Source organism: Vicugna pacos, chromosome 15 (genome assembly GCF_048564905.1).
Source record: "Vicugna pacos chromosome 15, VicPac4, whole genome shotgun sequence".
Classification (NCBI taxonomy): domain Eukaryota; kingdom Metazoa; phylum Chordata; class Mammalia; order Artiodactyla; family Camelidae; genus Vicugna; species Vicugna pacos.
In genome coordinates, this window is record NC_133001.1 from 10,707,745 (window position 1) to 10,721,838 (window position 14,094).

Here is a 14,094-nt window from a genome sequence, read left to right on the forward strand (position 1 = left end):
TCTTTTCAGATACTTGTTGGCCATTTGTGTATCTTCTTTGGAGAAACGTCTATTCAAGTCCTTGTCCTTTGCACATATTTTGATCAGGGTGTTTTACTTTTTGTTGTAGAATTGTAGAGATTCTTTATATATCCTGGATATTAACTCCTTCTTAGATACATGATTTGCAAAGAGCGGAGGGCTCTTTGCTGCCGCACCACCAGGTCGTCCCCAGTAGAGGGGGCTGGAGAGCAATAGGGAACCGAGAGGTGGGGGGAAAAAGGAACGAGCAGAAGGTGAAGACAGGCAGGAAAATAAGGCAATCAACGCTATTAACTTGAGAAAACTATTTGTTATATGAACCAGCATGAACAAAGACCTGGGCAGAATATGAGAAATCTAGAGGTTCAAAATTGGTCACCTAGAGCCTTTATCCATTCGATCAGAAGCCAACACGCCCTCTTTCGGTGATGGGTGTGCAGAGAGCCAAGGCTGGGCACTAATTACAGAGTGGCTGCAGTACCAGCCATCCCCCAGAACTCTGCTGTGAAGTGGAACGCTGGAGTAACAGAGGTAATCAGATCAGGGGATTGCTGGGGATGATGCAAACACATCATTCTCCCCAAATTAAAGCACTCTATTCATGTCTAGAGCTTGAAAATTCATTTCTCAGTAAAGGTCAAGAAAAGCAAACACTGCTTAAATTTAATTAGTAAGCCAGCTGTCAGTCACTGGCAGTGACAGAGGCAGGAAGACATTTCGAGGCAGGAAATTGGCTGGAATTATCATGACAGAGTCCTTGCATCTTTAATCAGGAACTCTTCTTTCAGAAATATTTGATTCATCACTGAAAGAACGATGCCAAGTTGGCATCTGTTTTATTCCCTTATAGATTTATCTCATTCTTTTAAGTAGCAAACCCAGCAAATAAGACCTTAGTTCACTAAGAAGATGGATTTCAGTGGGGCTGACAATCGGATTAATCTGTCACTGATTGTCCACATTCTAAAGGACTGCCCTGGAGCAAGATCAAAACAGGAGATAAAAATCCAACCGACTGGCATTTTGTTTTGTTTATAAGATTAGGTGAGGAAAAGGTTAAGGTTAGGTGTGAGAGAAGTGGTTCAGGCGTCAGGTGAACCAGGTCTATCCCGGAACCCACCACTATTAACTGGGGACAGCTAGTGGGTTGGGGAATACTTGAACTGTTGATGTCAGTGAATCAAGAACAGGTCTAAATCACCCGGCATCCCCTCCCAGGACCATCATTGCTACTAATTTTTCCTCTGTAATTTTGGGGGATTCCTTAACATCTCTGATCTTAAACTAACCAGTTGCAAAATGGGAATAGGGTGCTCAAAAAGGGAGTTAGTAGTGATGGTCTGCAGGTGATTCTGGGGAATTTTTCTGCTCTCTGTTTTCTCTGATTTTTTGCCAAAGAAATCTTAAGCGTAAAAAATTTAAATATTTGATCTTTACACACCAAGATTTCCCTAAGATTGTTACTGCCTTGCCACTGATGAATATTCTTCTATAGTTTTTGATGGCCCTTCACACGTGGGGTTATCAGAGGAAGCAATCTCATTGTCTCGAATTGCAGTCAACAATTCTTCCACAGTCTACGTTGCTCTTCAATAAATTCTAAAGCTTCTCCTAGCAGTAAAAGTAAATGATAATGATACGTTTACTACTTTCATCCAGCTCATATTCTCCAGTCATCGTGATGAAACAGAAAGGCTTTTGAGGTTAATGTCTGACAGGGAGTTAATGAGCTATCTAGAAAAGTTCAGGAATATTAGCTAACCTGTCGTCAATTCAAAATGATGTTTTTAAGTTAGATGGAGCTGGAGAAAAATATTACCTCTTAAAGGAAAACGGTTTTAAATACACACCACACACCAAAGAGGGTTTCATTTCTAAGTTCAGTATCTCTTACACACGTATCAACACTTATATAATAACATTTTATTAATATGCATACAAGGTGTTCATTATTTTCATTTAAAGTTTTTAAACTTTTAATAATCTGGGTGTTATTAATGGTTATGGGTAGAAATATTGATAAGGTTACTTGTGTTATAGATTTATCTTTCTCTCAGCTGACGTGGACTTGGATTCTGTCGGTTAGAGTGTAAGTCACTTTCTCTTGTAGACTATTCATTGTCTCAAAGTCACAAGATCTAAATGAATTCACTTTGAAAAAAAACACGTTTGCTGACACAGCTCCGTATACAGCATGGACTGAGGATTGTGAGAGAAACAGAGAACACAGCCCTCACCCTCAAGGACACTGGACCAGCGTGACACCCCTGGGATGACTGCCTTTCTCTGCTAGGGTAGGGCTTTTAGTTAGAAATACTGAAACCCCAGAGTTCTGAATGTTCCTAGTACGGCTTCCTCTTCCCCTCCTTCAGGACACCACAAGCCTCAGGTGCCCGTAGACCAAGCCAAGCTGGAGGCTGCAGTCAGAGTGAATTCTTTCTTTGGGATTTATCCCGTCAATGCCTCGCACCCCCGTCTGCCTCAGTCAAGTCTAAGATCATTCCTCATCCAGTTATTATATCTGTGTGTTCAGCGTGTATACAAATCTGACTTGGTTTCTCACTCCTTCTCAACCCCAGAACTTCCCCTCTGTAATTCGCAGTCATCTCCAAACCCCCCTCAATGCTCACCTCTTTCTGAACATCCCCATGTTCCGGCGGTGCGTGATCCAGCTCCTGCCTCCCTCTACTAAAGGGGGACGTCTCCTATCCGTCCTTGCCTCCTCCTGAATATCATCTAAAATTCAGTCCATATTCATATTTCTCCATTAGTTCTAAAAATATCTTTTATGGCTGTTTTTCCCAAAGAAAGGTCAAGATTCATGCACTGCATGTGGTGGTTATGATTTTTTTTCTCTTTAAGTCTAGAGTGCCCCACCCCTATCTTTTCAGAGCATTATCTTTTTGTAAGAGATCAGATAGAATGTTCTACATTGTGTGTTAAGCTGATTATTTTATTGTGGTGTCATTTACCATGTTCCTCCATCCAGTATATTTTCTGTATCCTGGGAGTTAGGTTCAAAGGCTTAATGAGAGTCAGTAAAACATTCTGGTCAAGCACATTTTTCAGGGAGCATGTAAGGTCATGTTGGTGAGTGACACCTGATCTCTCCACTGCAAAGTTACGTTTTCTCCTTTGTAAGTTACCTTCAGGATGATGACACTTTTCAGGATGTGTGATGGTCCTTGCCTGAATCAGTGGTTACAGTGGAGGTTAGAAAATGGTGATTTCCTAGTTTTTTCATTCCTTCTCCATTCATTAGCTGGCATTCTATTATAAAGAAGAGATTGTCCTCATCCACTGGGAATGAAAAACAGTTCCTCCCCAAAGGCAGGATGAATATTCCATTTAATTTCCAGAGTAAGAAGTTAGTGAGAATGAGTTTTTTCCCTTCCTTTACTTTGTGAAAAAATATTTATTATTAATAGTAGTAACAGTAGTATCGCTGTATACTCATAAATTTGTATTTATTTAGTGTTTTATTATGAATTAGTCACTAGTGTTTTGTTTCACTTCTAATTGCAGTAGTTTAAAGCTAAATAAATGTCGGTGCACAGGGGTCTGAAGATCTGCAAGAATTTTTTTCCTTTAAGAAATCCTTACGTATATTTGAGCTTAGAAAGCATTGAAATAGCATCTGTATAACAATAAACTTTGAGACTTATCACAAGACAAAATGCCAAGAAGTTCACGGTAAAGCATTACATCAGACATTTTAGAAGACAAACCATAACTTTTCAACATTTCTACCTCAGTCTGCCTCCTTCACTACTTCTGACTTTTGGAGAAAACAGGAAAAGAAAAGATCATAACAATTAGCAACTAAAATTCCTTTAATTAAATGAAGACTGTAATGTTGATTACATACCTTAATCAGAATGTACACTTTAGAATAATAAGTTTTTTTTTCTTTTTTGCTGGAGGCAGCAGACCTCAATTCTAGCTAGCTTAAGGGAAATTAAAAAGAAAAATTCTGTAGCAGTTCAATCAAAGGTCTGGGCACCCGCTCTCCAGACGGCCGCAGTGTCCCAGTACCCCAGCTCCAACTCCTCCTCTCTGTCCTCATCCAGCACAAATTCCCTAGGAGGAGCAGCTGATGGACCGGGCGGGGTCTGGGCTCACACTGCATCAGTGGCTGAGGTCAGAGGCAGGATCACGGAGCCGGGATGTGGCCCCCGGAGCCACTCCTGGGCATGTTCTCAGAGACAGCAGGTCATCACCAGTGGGCAGCTCCACTAAGGAAACGTCAAACATTCTTTAACGATGAACTGAGGGTGGCCGTCATTGGTGTGATGGTGTGTGGAGTGAAGATGTGGGAATTTCATTAACTTTACACTGTCATTCTGTTACGGCCAATAGCTGTTTTGTTAAAACCAAACCTCTCAGGTGACTGCCTGTGATCTTTCTGGTTTAGGGGGACTCTAGATAGGCTGCCAGTTTGGAAAAAAAAAAGTTTGGGGGAACAAACATGTCTCTTTGATTAGGGAAGACGTACATAAATATCCAGACTGCTAATTCCAGACTTTTATTTATTTCACAGACTCGTAAACCTGCTACGTCTTAAAAGGGTCACCTTTTTATCAGGTGGCATGGTTACTATTAGGCAGAGATGATTTATGCCATCTTGAGATGTCAACCATTAATCAGAAATAACAAGTGTTATATCCAGGAAGAAAATAGGCAGATTGATCTGTGGCTAGTAATTAGACACACCAAGCAACACGATTTTCTCTCCTGTCAGTTAGCACTTAGACAGCACTATCAAAGGCAGGCAAACTTCTCCGGCAAGTAATCAAGGGTGCTGGACAGTTTGCTTAATCTCAGTTTTGGAAGAACAAATTTCTCTTTCAAAAAAGAAGAGATCGGGGGAGGTATAGCTCGGTATTTAGCAGACTCTGGATACATTCTGAAAGTAGAACCATCGAGATTTTGCGGCGTGTGGGAGAAAGTGGGAGGTCAAGTATATCAAGTTGTGTAGACTGATCAGGAGAGGAAGGTTTGCAGGGAGTGAGGAGGGCAATTAGAATTCAGCACTGAACATGTGAAGTTTGAGGTGTCTATCACACACTCAAGCAGAGATGCCAAGTGGACAACTGGGTAAGTCTGGAACTTAGGGTAGAGCTCAGGGCTTGAGATACAAATTTAGGAGTTATCTGCACATATTAAAAAGCCACAAGATTGCATAAAATCGCCAAACAAAGCAATTTAAATAGGAACATGAAGAGCAAGGACTCTGCTTCAAGGTACTCTTAACACTAAGAACTCATGGACAAATGAAACATCCAGCAGTGGATACTGGGAGTCAAGGAGAGAAAACTCAATGTGTTCTAACTTCCAAGTAGCCAAGTCAAGGAAGTGTTTCAAGGAGGCAGGAGTGATATATTATTTCAAATGTTGCAGAAGGTCAAGAAGAATGAGAGCTGAGAACTGATCACAGGATTTAGCATAGTGATCACTGATGCCCTTGATCAATGCAGTTTCAATGGAGAGGTGGTGAGGAAAGCTGGATTTCAATGAGCTTCCAAGGAGGAGAGGCACTGGTGACAGCAAGGATAGCTAACACTCTAGACAAATTTTGCTGTTAAGGGGAGAAGATAAGTGAGGGTAGTAAAGCTGTGGGGAAAAGTGAAGTCGAGGGAAGATACTCATTTGTTCTTTAGGATGGAAGAAATATTCTTTATATAGTGATGGGAATGGTTCAGTATTTGGGCAGAAACGGATGAGGCGGGATCCAAAGGGAAGAATTACCAGTATGATACCCATGGGCACGTAAGGGGTGCCTGAGTCTCAGGGGTTGGCTTTAAATAGGAACACAGGCAATTCATCTGTTCTATCAGGAAAGACAACAGACAACACGGGAGTAGCTGGGAGATGGGTAGACACAGGTGCAAGTCTGTGCAAGTTCTCAGAACTTCAATTATCTCCACGAAGTAGGAAGGCAAATCCAATCTCAGTTCTCGGGCTTGTAAACATTCTGTAGCAACCAACAATGTCGGCTACTTTCTCTTTTAACACTCGCTCTGCTTTTAGCGTCTGCAACACAGCAGACCCCTGGCACCCCTCTTCTCCCTCTAACTCCTTGAAAGAGTCTTCTTTCTACTCCTACTCCTTAAACGGTTACACCCCAGATCTCGTCCTCAACTCTCTTTTCCCTATTTATCACTCACCCCTTTAGTGACTGTACACATCACTAGTGTTCATTCACTGTGTCTGGGCCACAAAACTACTTCCCAGGTCCTTTTCAATGGGCGAGGCCATGTGACTACTTCTGGCCAATGGGCTGTGAGTATGAGTGTCACTTCCAGCCTGAAGCGTTTAAGTTTCAGGGTACAGCCCTCCACTTTCTCTATGTCTCTCGCAGTCAGGATTAATAAGCTCACATCCCAGTGGTGCAACCATGATATGAGATTTCTGAGCTTCTGAAAGCCTGGAATGCTGAATTGCCATCTGGAAGACAGTGCCCTAGAGTCACCTACCAGAAAATCTTGGTAGAAGGAAACTTTCCCTGTGTTATGACACTGAGATTTTTGAGTTACCTCCCCCCACCCAGCCTAATTGAATGGTACAGTGATTTAACTGAGTGCTTCTCAAACTTTTGAGGCTTAGGACTTCCTTAACTCTTAAAACTTTTTGATGACCCCAAAGAGCTTTTGTTTATGAGGGTCAGATCTAAATATATGTACCATTTTGGAAATCACAATTGAGAAATTTTAAAGATTTATTTGCTAATGCATTTAAAAATAATAAACCTACTGCATATTAACATAAATAATGTATTTTATAAAAAATTATTTTTTAATTGAAATGAGTGGCATTGTTTCACATTTTTGTAGATTTCTTTAATGCCTGGCTTAATAGAAGACAGCTGAATTCTCGTTTCTGCTCTCAGATATCATTTGCTTGAAGTATACAGAGAAAATCAGGCCTTACCCAGATATGTAGTTGGAAAAGGAAGGAGTACTTTAATAGGCTTTTCAGATAATTGTGAATATTATTTTCAATATACCACCAAAAATAGATAGCAGCTTCTGAAAGGTTAGGTACAATGTATAATCTGAAACCACATTAATGAATTTAACAGACTCTGAATCACCAAGTTTCATTGGTCTATCTTACGCTTTGAATAAATCTTTAACCCGTGCCTGACTTTATAACATACATTGGTCATTTGGAAAATGCCAGCTTGCTCAGTTTTGTAGATCTTCCAAATGTTGATACATTTCATTGTATTATATCAACAGTAGCATCAGTTTTAAAAGTTTTAGGAAGCTCTCAGTGACAGATACCAGTTTTCCAAAATTCTAATTTAAAATATTTACTTATTTACTATTGTATTATTTAATTATCTTATTTTGGCAGGTGGGGGGTAATTGGGTTTGTTTATTTTCAGAGGAGGTGCTGGGGGGGTTGAACCCAGGACCTTATGCATGCTAAGCATGCGCTCTACCACTTGAGCTCTACCCTCAACCCCAAAATCCTAATTTTTGTTTGAAAGCTCAGTTTTTACAATTACAACATATACTGTTGGTTGTTTTCCTTGGGGGAAAAAACCGAAACAGGCTTAGTTCATTTTGGAGGAATACTCAAAGTTATCACATACTGTCATATACTCAAGTTTGAAATAACCACGTCTGCCAGTCATTCCTTCGAGTAAAAACTGTGACGCATGAAGAAATCTACTAGTTCAGCTTGCAGCTGAATCAGAAAAGGCTCTTCCTCAAAACTGAGCCTGTACGTCAATACACAGCAAGGCTGGACATTTACAGCACGCCCCAGCATCCCCTTCTTAGACTGTTTCCTTTCTACCCATTTTGTTCTTTGCATTCCTGCCTCATCGCCTGCGAGCTCTTTGATTGTAGACCCCAGGTCCTTTTCTTCCTTGTTTTCTCACCATTACTGAATGAAGAAATAGCCTATCTTCCCAAATAGACTGAAAGCACATAGAAAACAAAAACTCCATGTTATTCTTCTTTGACTCACCAGCACCTCACACAGGGTCTTGGGCGCAAGAGAGCACAACTGTGGTTGTTTATGATAATGAAGTTTATTATGTACATTGTATCAGGCTGGCCAGTAATGAACTCAGCAGTAATTACGCTTTATCATTTTTGTTCAATACGTATTATAGAGGAACAGCTTCGTAAGTTGGGTTTGCAGACTGGCAGGAAGAACCCCCCCCCCCAACACACACACACTGATAGATTCCTGCTCAAGAAGGGGAACGGAATGGGAACAAGGTGGTCTCCCAGAGCAGGGCTGAATGTAGCACCTCGTGTGAGGTTTCTCCCTCTACGGGGTATGTTGGTGACTCTGAACTCTGCACAGATTAATCAGAAGAATCCACTATCCATTTAGTCTCAGCTTTAGATCACCACTCTGGAAAAATTATGCTCATAATCTATTCGCTTTGATTACAACGAATGTTCATAACCACTAGGACTGTCCAGTTCTAGAAACTCACAGCGTCAACAAGGCTGTCCTCGACCTGGGGGAAAAGCAGAATCAGCGCCCACGCGTCACCAAAACATCCTCACGTCTCCGGCCTCCCAAGGTCCCCGAAAACCCACCTCCCCTCCAAGTCAACAAAAATATTTGCTTTTAGAATTAAACATGTAGGTGAAAAATGTGATCCTTTTTAGCTCGATGGAAGAGACTGAGATAGAGTTTAAATTCCATGAACACCAGGATAAGGAGAGTTGGCTCTTCACTGGTCAGGACAGCAATCAAAGAATCAAGTTTCGGTTAACATTGCTTCTGAGCCCACAAATCTCATGAGTTTTCCCTCTATTTTGAAAATCACAGATTTAAACACAGTCCAATTACAAGTGGCAAATTTTCATTATAATTAAGTTACATATTTATACATTGGTTGTACTCAAAAGTGACTTCAGGATGATTATGAAGGTGCAGCAAACTCTCCTTAAAGAACAGCTATGGTGTGCTATCACATTCCTCTACTTCCAAGAACGTATTGATATTGAATGCTGCTTTTTCTTTCTGAAAGACAATTCTCACCTTTTGTATTCTTTTTTTTTTATAACAGCCTTAGTGAGATACATAATCCACATACCATAAAACCTATGCTGAGAAAGTGTACAGTTCAGTGGGGTTTAGTTTACTGACAGTTTTGTAACCATCACCACTAATTTAGAATATTTCTTATCAATTTATAAAGAAATTATCTATTAGGAGTCACCTTCTATCCCCTCCACTCCCCCAGACCCTGGCAACCACCAATCTAATTTCTGTCTCAATGGCTTTGTTAATTTGGGGTATTTTACATAAATGAGCTGATTCAATGCGTGGCCTTTCGTATCTGGTTTCTTTCACTTAGCGTAATGTTTCCAGGGTTTTTCCACACTGCGGTATGTTTCAAGACTGTAGTTCTTTTTCTATGGCTGAAAACTATTCCCTTATAGAGACAGACCATGTTTTGTTTATCCATTCATCAGCTGATGGACATTTAGGTGTTTCTACCTTTGACTATTGTGAAGAATGCTTCTGTGGACATTGTGTCTGAGGTTTTTTGGTGAACACACATTTTTTAATTCCTTTGGGATACACCTATGAGTAGGTCAAGGAACACTTCAAAGATTAAGTTAGTGCAAGAATGAGGATAAGTTTAAAGAATTTTTTTCACAGGTTTGTCAAGCTCCCAAGACTAAAGGGACCTTAGGAGAAGAAAATTAGTTCCTAAATAACAAGAGACTAAGTCAGAATAATAGATAATAATGGTCTAGAGAAATATTTATCTTTTCCTTGCTGTAGTGTAAGTAAATTTTAATTTTATGCAATTACCTGAAAACATTTAAAAACACTAAGAAAACAATTATAAATCTGTCTTCCTCTTTTAAAATATAAATTTTTAGGTTCTCTTAGAATAAAAGGTATCAGTGTTCAACAAGGAAGCTTTCTGGTTCAGTGAATTATGATTTCAGTACTAAACCTGCTTCTCTGTATACACATCCCCAACTGTTTAATTTAAAGATTCTAAACTGTATTTCAAAGATCCTAAGTCACCGAAAATGAAAAGCATTACATGCTCTACGGTACTTTAAGAATAGAGATACACTTCATAAATGTGAAAGGGTCTCTTCTTGAAATAAGAGGCCAGAATCTTGAGTGCCGGCGGACAACTTACTACTTTCATCTGACTATAAAAGAACGAATGGCATTTGAGAAAATCATAGTCAAAAATAATTTCTACATTCTTAATGTAAAGACAGCATATTGAGAGTTAAAATAACCAGGCAGGCCTTCAGTATGAAAAAGAAATGGCCAAATTCCTTGAGTTTTTCTACCTTTCAACTCAGACGCACAGTAAATCACAGACTTGAGCATTCCCTGCAGGTTGGACATTCCTATAGTCTAGTTGAATCTATTTTCAGTATCCATTTGATAATTTTCCCAAGTTTCAAAGAATCAAAGTAGTAAATGAAATGGCAAAGCTCACATCCAGGGTGCTAGAAAAAATAATTGCCATTGTATGATGGCTGTTATTTCTTCCAGCCTGCTTCTGCTTGAAGAATTACTTCAGCAGGAATGAACGAAGCACGCTTTCCCACCTGTTACGTCATTTGCCTGGTTACACCTGCACAGTATTCCACTCAAAGACAGACTCTTTGGGAAAAAGGCCAAAGTTTTGTGCAACCCATAGCTTTTACTTTTTATTACCGACACACAAAGTACATGAAAAATATCAATTATTTCTCTTTAGTTCTCTGGCTGCTTACTATTTCTAGATGCTTTAAATAGGAATGAAAAAGCAAAGCAACAAAACAAATTCCATCCACTACACTGAAGGTTGACATTTCCATGTTTCATTTACAGAGAGTCAATAGTAGAGTCCTATCTATAAAAAGAAAGAAAATAATTATTGCTTAAGTGCTTCCTTAGTTCCTGCATTGTTTTTCCATAAGGAAAGAGTAAATATGAGCCATATATTATCTCAGAGAAGAGTTATTTTTTTCTTTTCATAAACTTCTTTGCTTCTTTCAAAAGCTCCTCCATGTCTTCCTTCTCCAGGTCTTCCTTTCCTGGCTCCCAGTCGGAATCTTCATCTGTTGGCTCGTATTCCTCCTCCTCATCATCTAGAAAACTGTCATCCAGCGGGTGCTCACTGCGTTGCCCAACGTTACCGTCTTCATCTGAAATGCTTCTCACTGAAACACAGATGTCCAGTACACAGACCATCAAGCCCCACTCGACCCAGGATCAGAAACATCTAACTGTACATTATCTTTCTCCGCCAAGAAGAATTAATTGTACTTAATACATAGCTAACCACTACAAATTTCTAGAAAGGGGGCTAAAATTATCATCTGCCAAAATTCTAACCTTTTTTTTTTTTAACATTGCTTAATTCTAACTTTTCCTACCACACTAAAACGTCCTCTGAGATTCATAATAATGGCTCTTAAATAATATCACAATCATATTCTTCCCAAGTGGCAGAATATATTTTTGTCCCAGTTATTCACCGTCCCTCCTTGTGATGTGATCCTTGTTACCTACCCCACTGATACTAGACTTGGCCAAAGAAAAGTGAATGGAAGTAGTGAGTGCTACTTCCATGGAGAAGCTTACAGAGCCTTTCTGTGGTTCTGCTCCTGCCATTTCCCCTCCGCCACGAGAACAGCGTGTCCCAGATGAAGCTGCTCCTCTAGCCTGGATTTCAGGATGAGGAAACATATGGGGCAGGGCCACAGCCAACATGCAGCCACATGCATGTAACATGAAGGAGAAATACATCTATTTCTTGTAAAGCGCTAAAATTTGGGGATTGTTTGTTATTGCAGCAAACCTAACACAGTCAGACTGACACATCAGGGTTGTGATCAAATGAGGAGATACTGGTTTACATACTTTGGGAAGCTTTATAGCTCTTACTGTTCATACTTCAATAAGACGAGGATTACTATGATAACAGCCATTAGAATTTATGGATTTCTAAATAATATTATAATACTGGAATTCTGTTGTAAAATTCATGTCTTCCTTCATCCCACTCTCTTTTATTTTCTTTCCACAGCGAGCAACAGAGATGGTTTAAAATAAGGCCAAGAGAGACTCAAGGATGATGTGGGGCACTTGTTAACAAGGAGGAAGATTCTATCTGGAAATCTTCTGAGTGACAGAGGACAACCCCTATGATGAACAGCAAATTATGGGTTAAAAATGTCTGTAATTTTTGTATATACTTTAGCTAACTTCTTTCTAAAATGTTCATATGTAATGGATAGGTATGATTTAGATGACAGTCCAGAAATGTGATGCGAAAAAAATGAGAATGATGACAAAGGAAGTAATTTATCCGTTCTCTTACCTCCCACAGCCCAGACATTTATATTTTCCTTAATATCACTACTCACTCCAAGAGCATTTGAGTAGCTCGTAACAGTAATAATGAGATAATTAAAAATACAAATAAAAGCAGAAAGTAACAAAAAGAGCAGCACACAACCCCAATTTTTAACAGAATTAGTATAAAGCAAGCATCAAATTTCTCCCTGAGTTTCTGGGAGGCCAAGACTAAAAAGGCTGTGTAGTAATTTGCACAATTCTCATTAGCATAAGCAGCATGCCAGTTCCTAAAGGCACTGTTTTTACTTGGATACACGTCTCATCTCCTGTATCCTGAGGGCATGGTTTACGTCCAGTTAATCTCGATTCCCCATATAACTTTCATGATAGAATACATTTAAAAATCATTTAGAGGACAGTTTGCTGACGGAGAAGGGAACGAGCAGGAAAGCACATCAGTATTTCTGTTCCCGTCCATTTTGCTCTTGGAAGTGTCTCACATATACAGCCAATGGCATCTCAATAGAGCTTCCTTTCAGATTCAGAAATTATCTTAGCACATTTATAAGAAATGCATATATATATATATAAAGCTGAAGCAACTACAGGTTCTCCTACTCTGTTCCTTCTCCATCTCCTTTGCTGAATCTTTCTCATCCTCCTAACCTCTAAATTTTGGAGTGCCCAAATTTCAGGCTGGGACCTCTTCTCTAATATACTCCTTGGATGATTCCATCTAGTCTTATATCCTAAATTCCCAAATTTGTATCATACGCTCTGACCACTGCCTAAATTTCACACTCATTGTATTTTACTGTCTGTATATTATCTCTGCTTGGATGACTGACAGGCATCTGAAGCGTAACATTCCTGTAACACAGTTCTTGAGGTGCTTCACCCAGATCTGGTCATTGTCTCATGAATATATGACTCCTCTAGCCTTCCAAGCTTCCAGTTGTTTTGGCAAGAAACCTTGGAGTCATCCCTGCACATCCCCCACTGAAAACCTATTATTTAATATGTCAAGAGGTCCTACTGGCTCCACCATCAACATATAGCCACCACTTCTCACCACATCCACTCCAGTAACCCTAGTCCCAGCCCCATTGTCTTCTTCCTGGTCTATTCTAGTATCTTCCTAACTGGGTTCCCTGCTTCCACTCTTTGTCTGTTCTACACAAAGAAGCCAGAAAACTTTCCAATAGCGTTTCGTCTCCGTCTGATTAAGACCTGGAGGCCTTCCTTGTAGCTCTTGGCCTCTAAGACCCTACACAGCCAGCTCACTGCTAGCTCTTCTGACCTCATCTGCCGCTCTTCACTTCCACTGTTCCACTTCTACCCTCTCTTTGCCGCTCCTTGACTAGTCCAAGCAGGGTCATTTCCAGGGCTTTAGGAGCACCATTGCCACCGGCTGGCATGCTCTTCCCTCACAGACTCACCAGGCCTGCTCTCTCCTTCAGCCTTCTGCTCTAATGTCAAATTATCAGAGTCCTCCCTTTACTGTCCTAGCTGGACTGGCACCAGCCTCCCACCTCCCGGACACACCCTCGCCGTGCTGTCCTCCCGCACAGCTTTATTTTCCTTCTTAGCAGTCATCACTGCACGACATCATACAGTTGTTAACACGTGCACCGTCCATCTTTGTGAAATTCTGCAAGAGCAGGGTTTTGTTTCAATTGTAGCCTCAGCTCCCACAACAGTGCCTAACACACATACAGCAATTAACATATATATATTTGTTGAAGAGATGAATGGACAAACAAATGAACC

The 14,094-nt window shown here is 40.2% G+C and overlaps 1 protein-coding gene across 1 annotated transcript in view; it reads right to left on the reverse strand.

The window, feature by feature from the left end:
* Positions 1–10,675: 10,675 nt before the first annotated feature.
* Positions 10,676–14,094, reverse strand: part of APLF (aprataxin and PNKP like factor) — a gene marked incomplete at its 5' end in the record, with an annotated part of 60,834 nt that continues 57,415 nt past the window's right edge. Inside the window, one exon of the mRNA XM_072938387.1 lies at positions 10,676–11,183. Within this exon, the coding sequence (XP_072794488.1) occupies positions 10,981–11,183 (203 nt within the window). The remainder of the gene's footprint in view (positions 11,184–14,094) is intronic.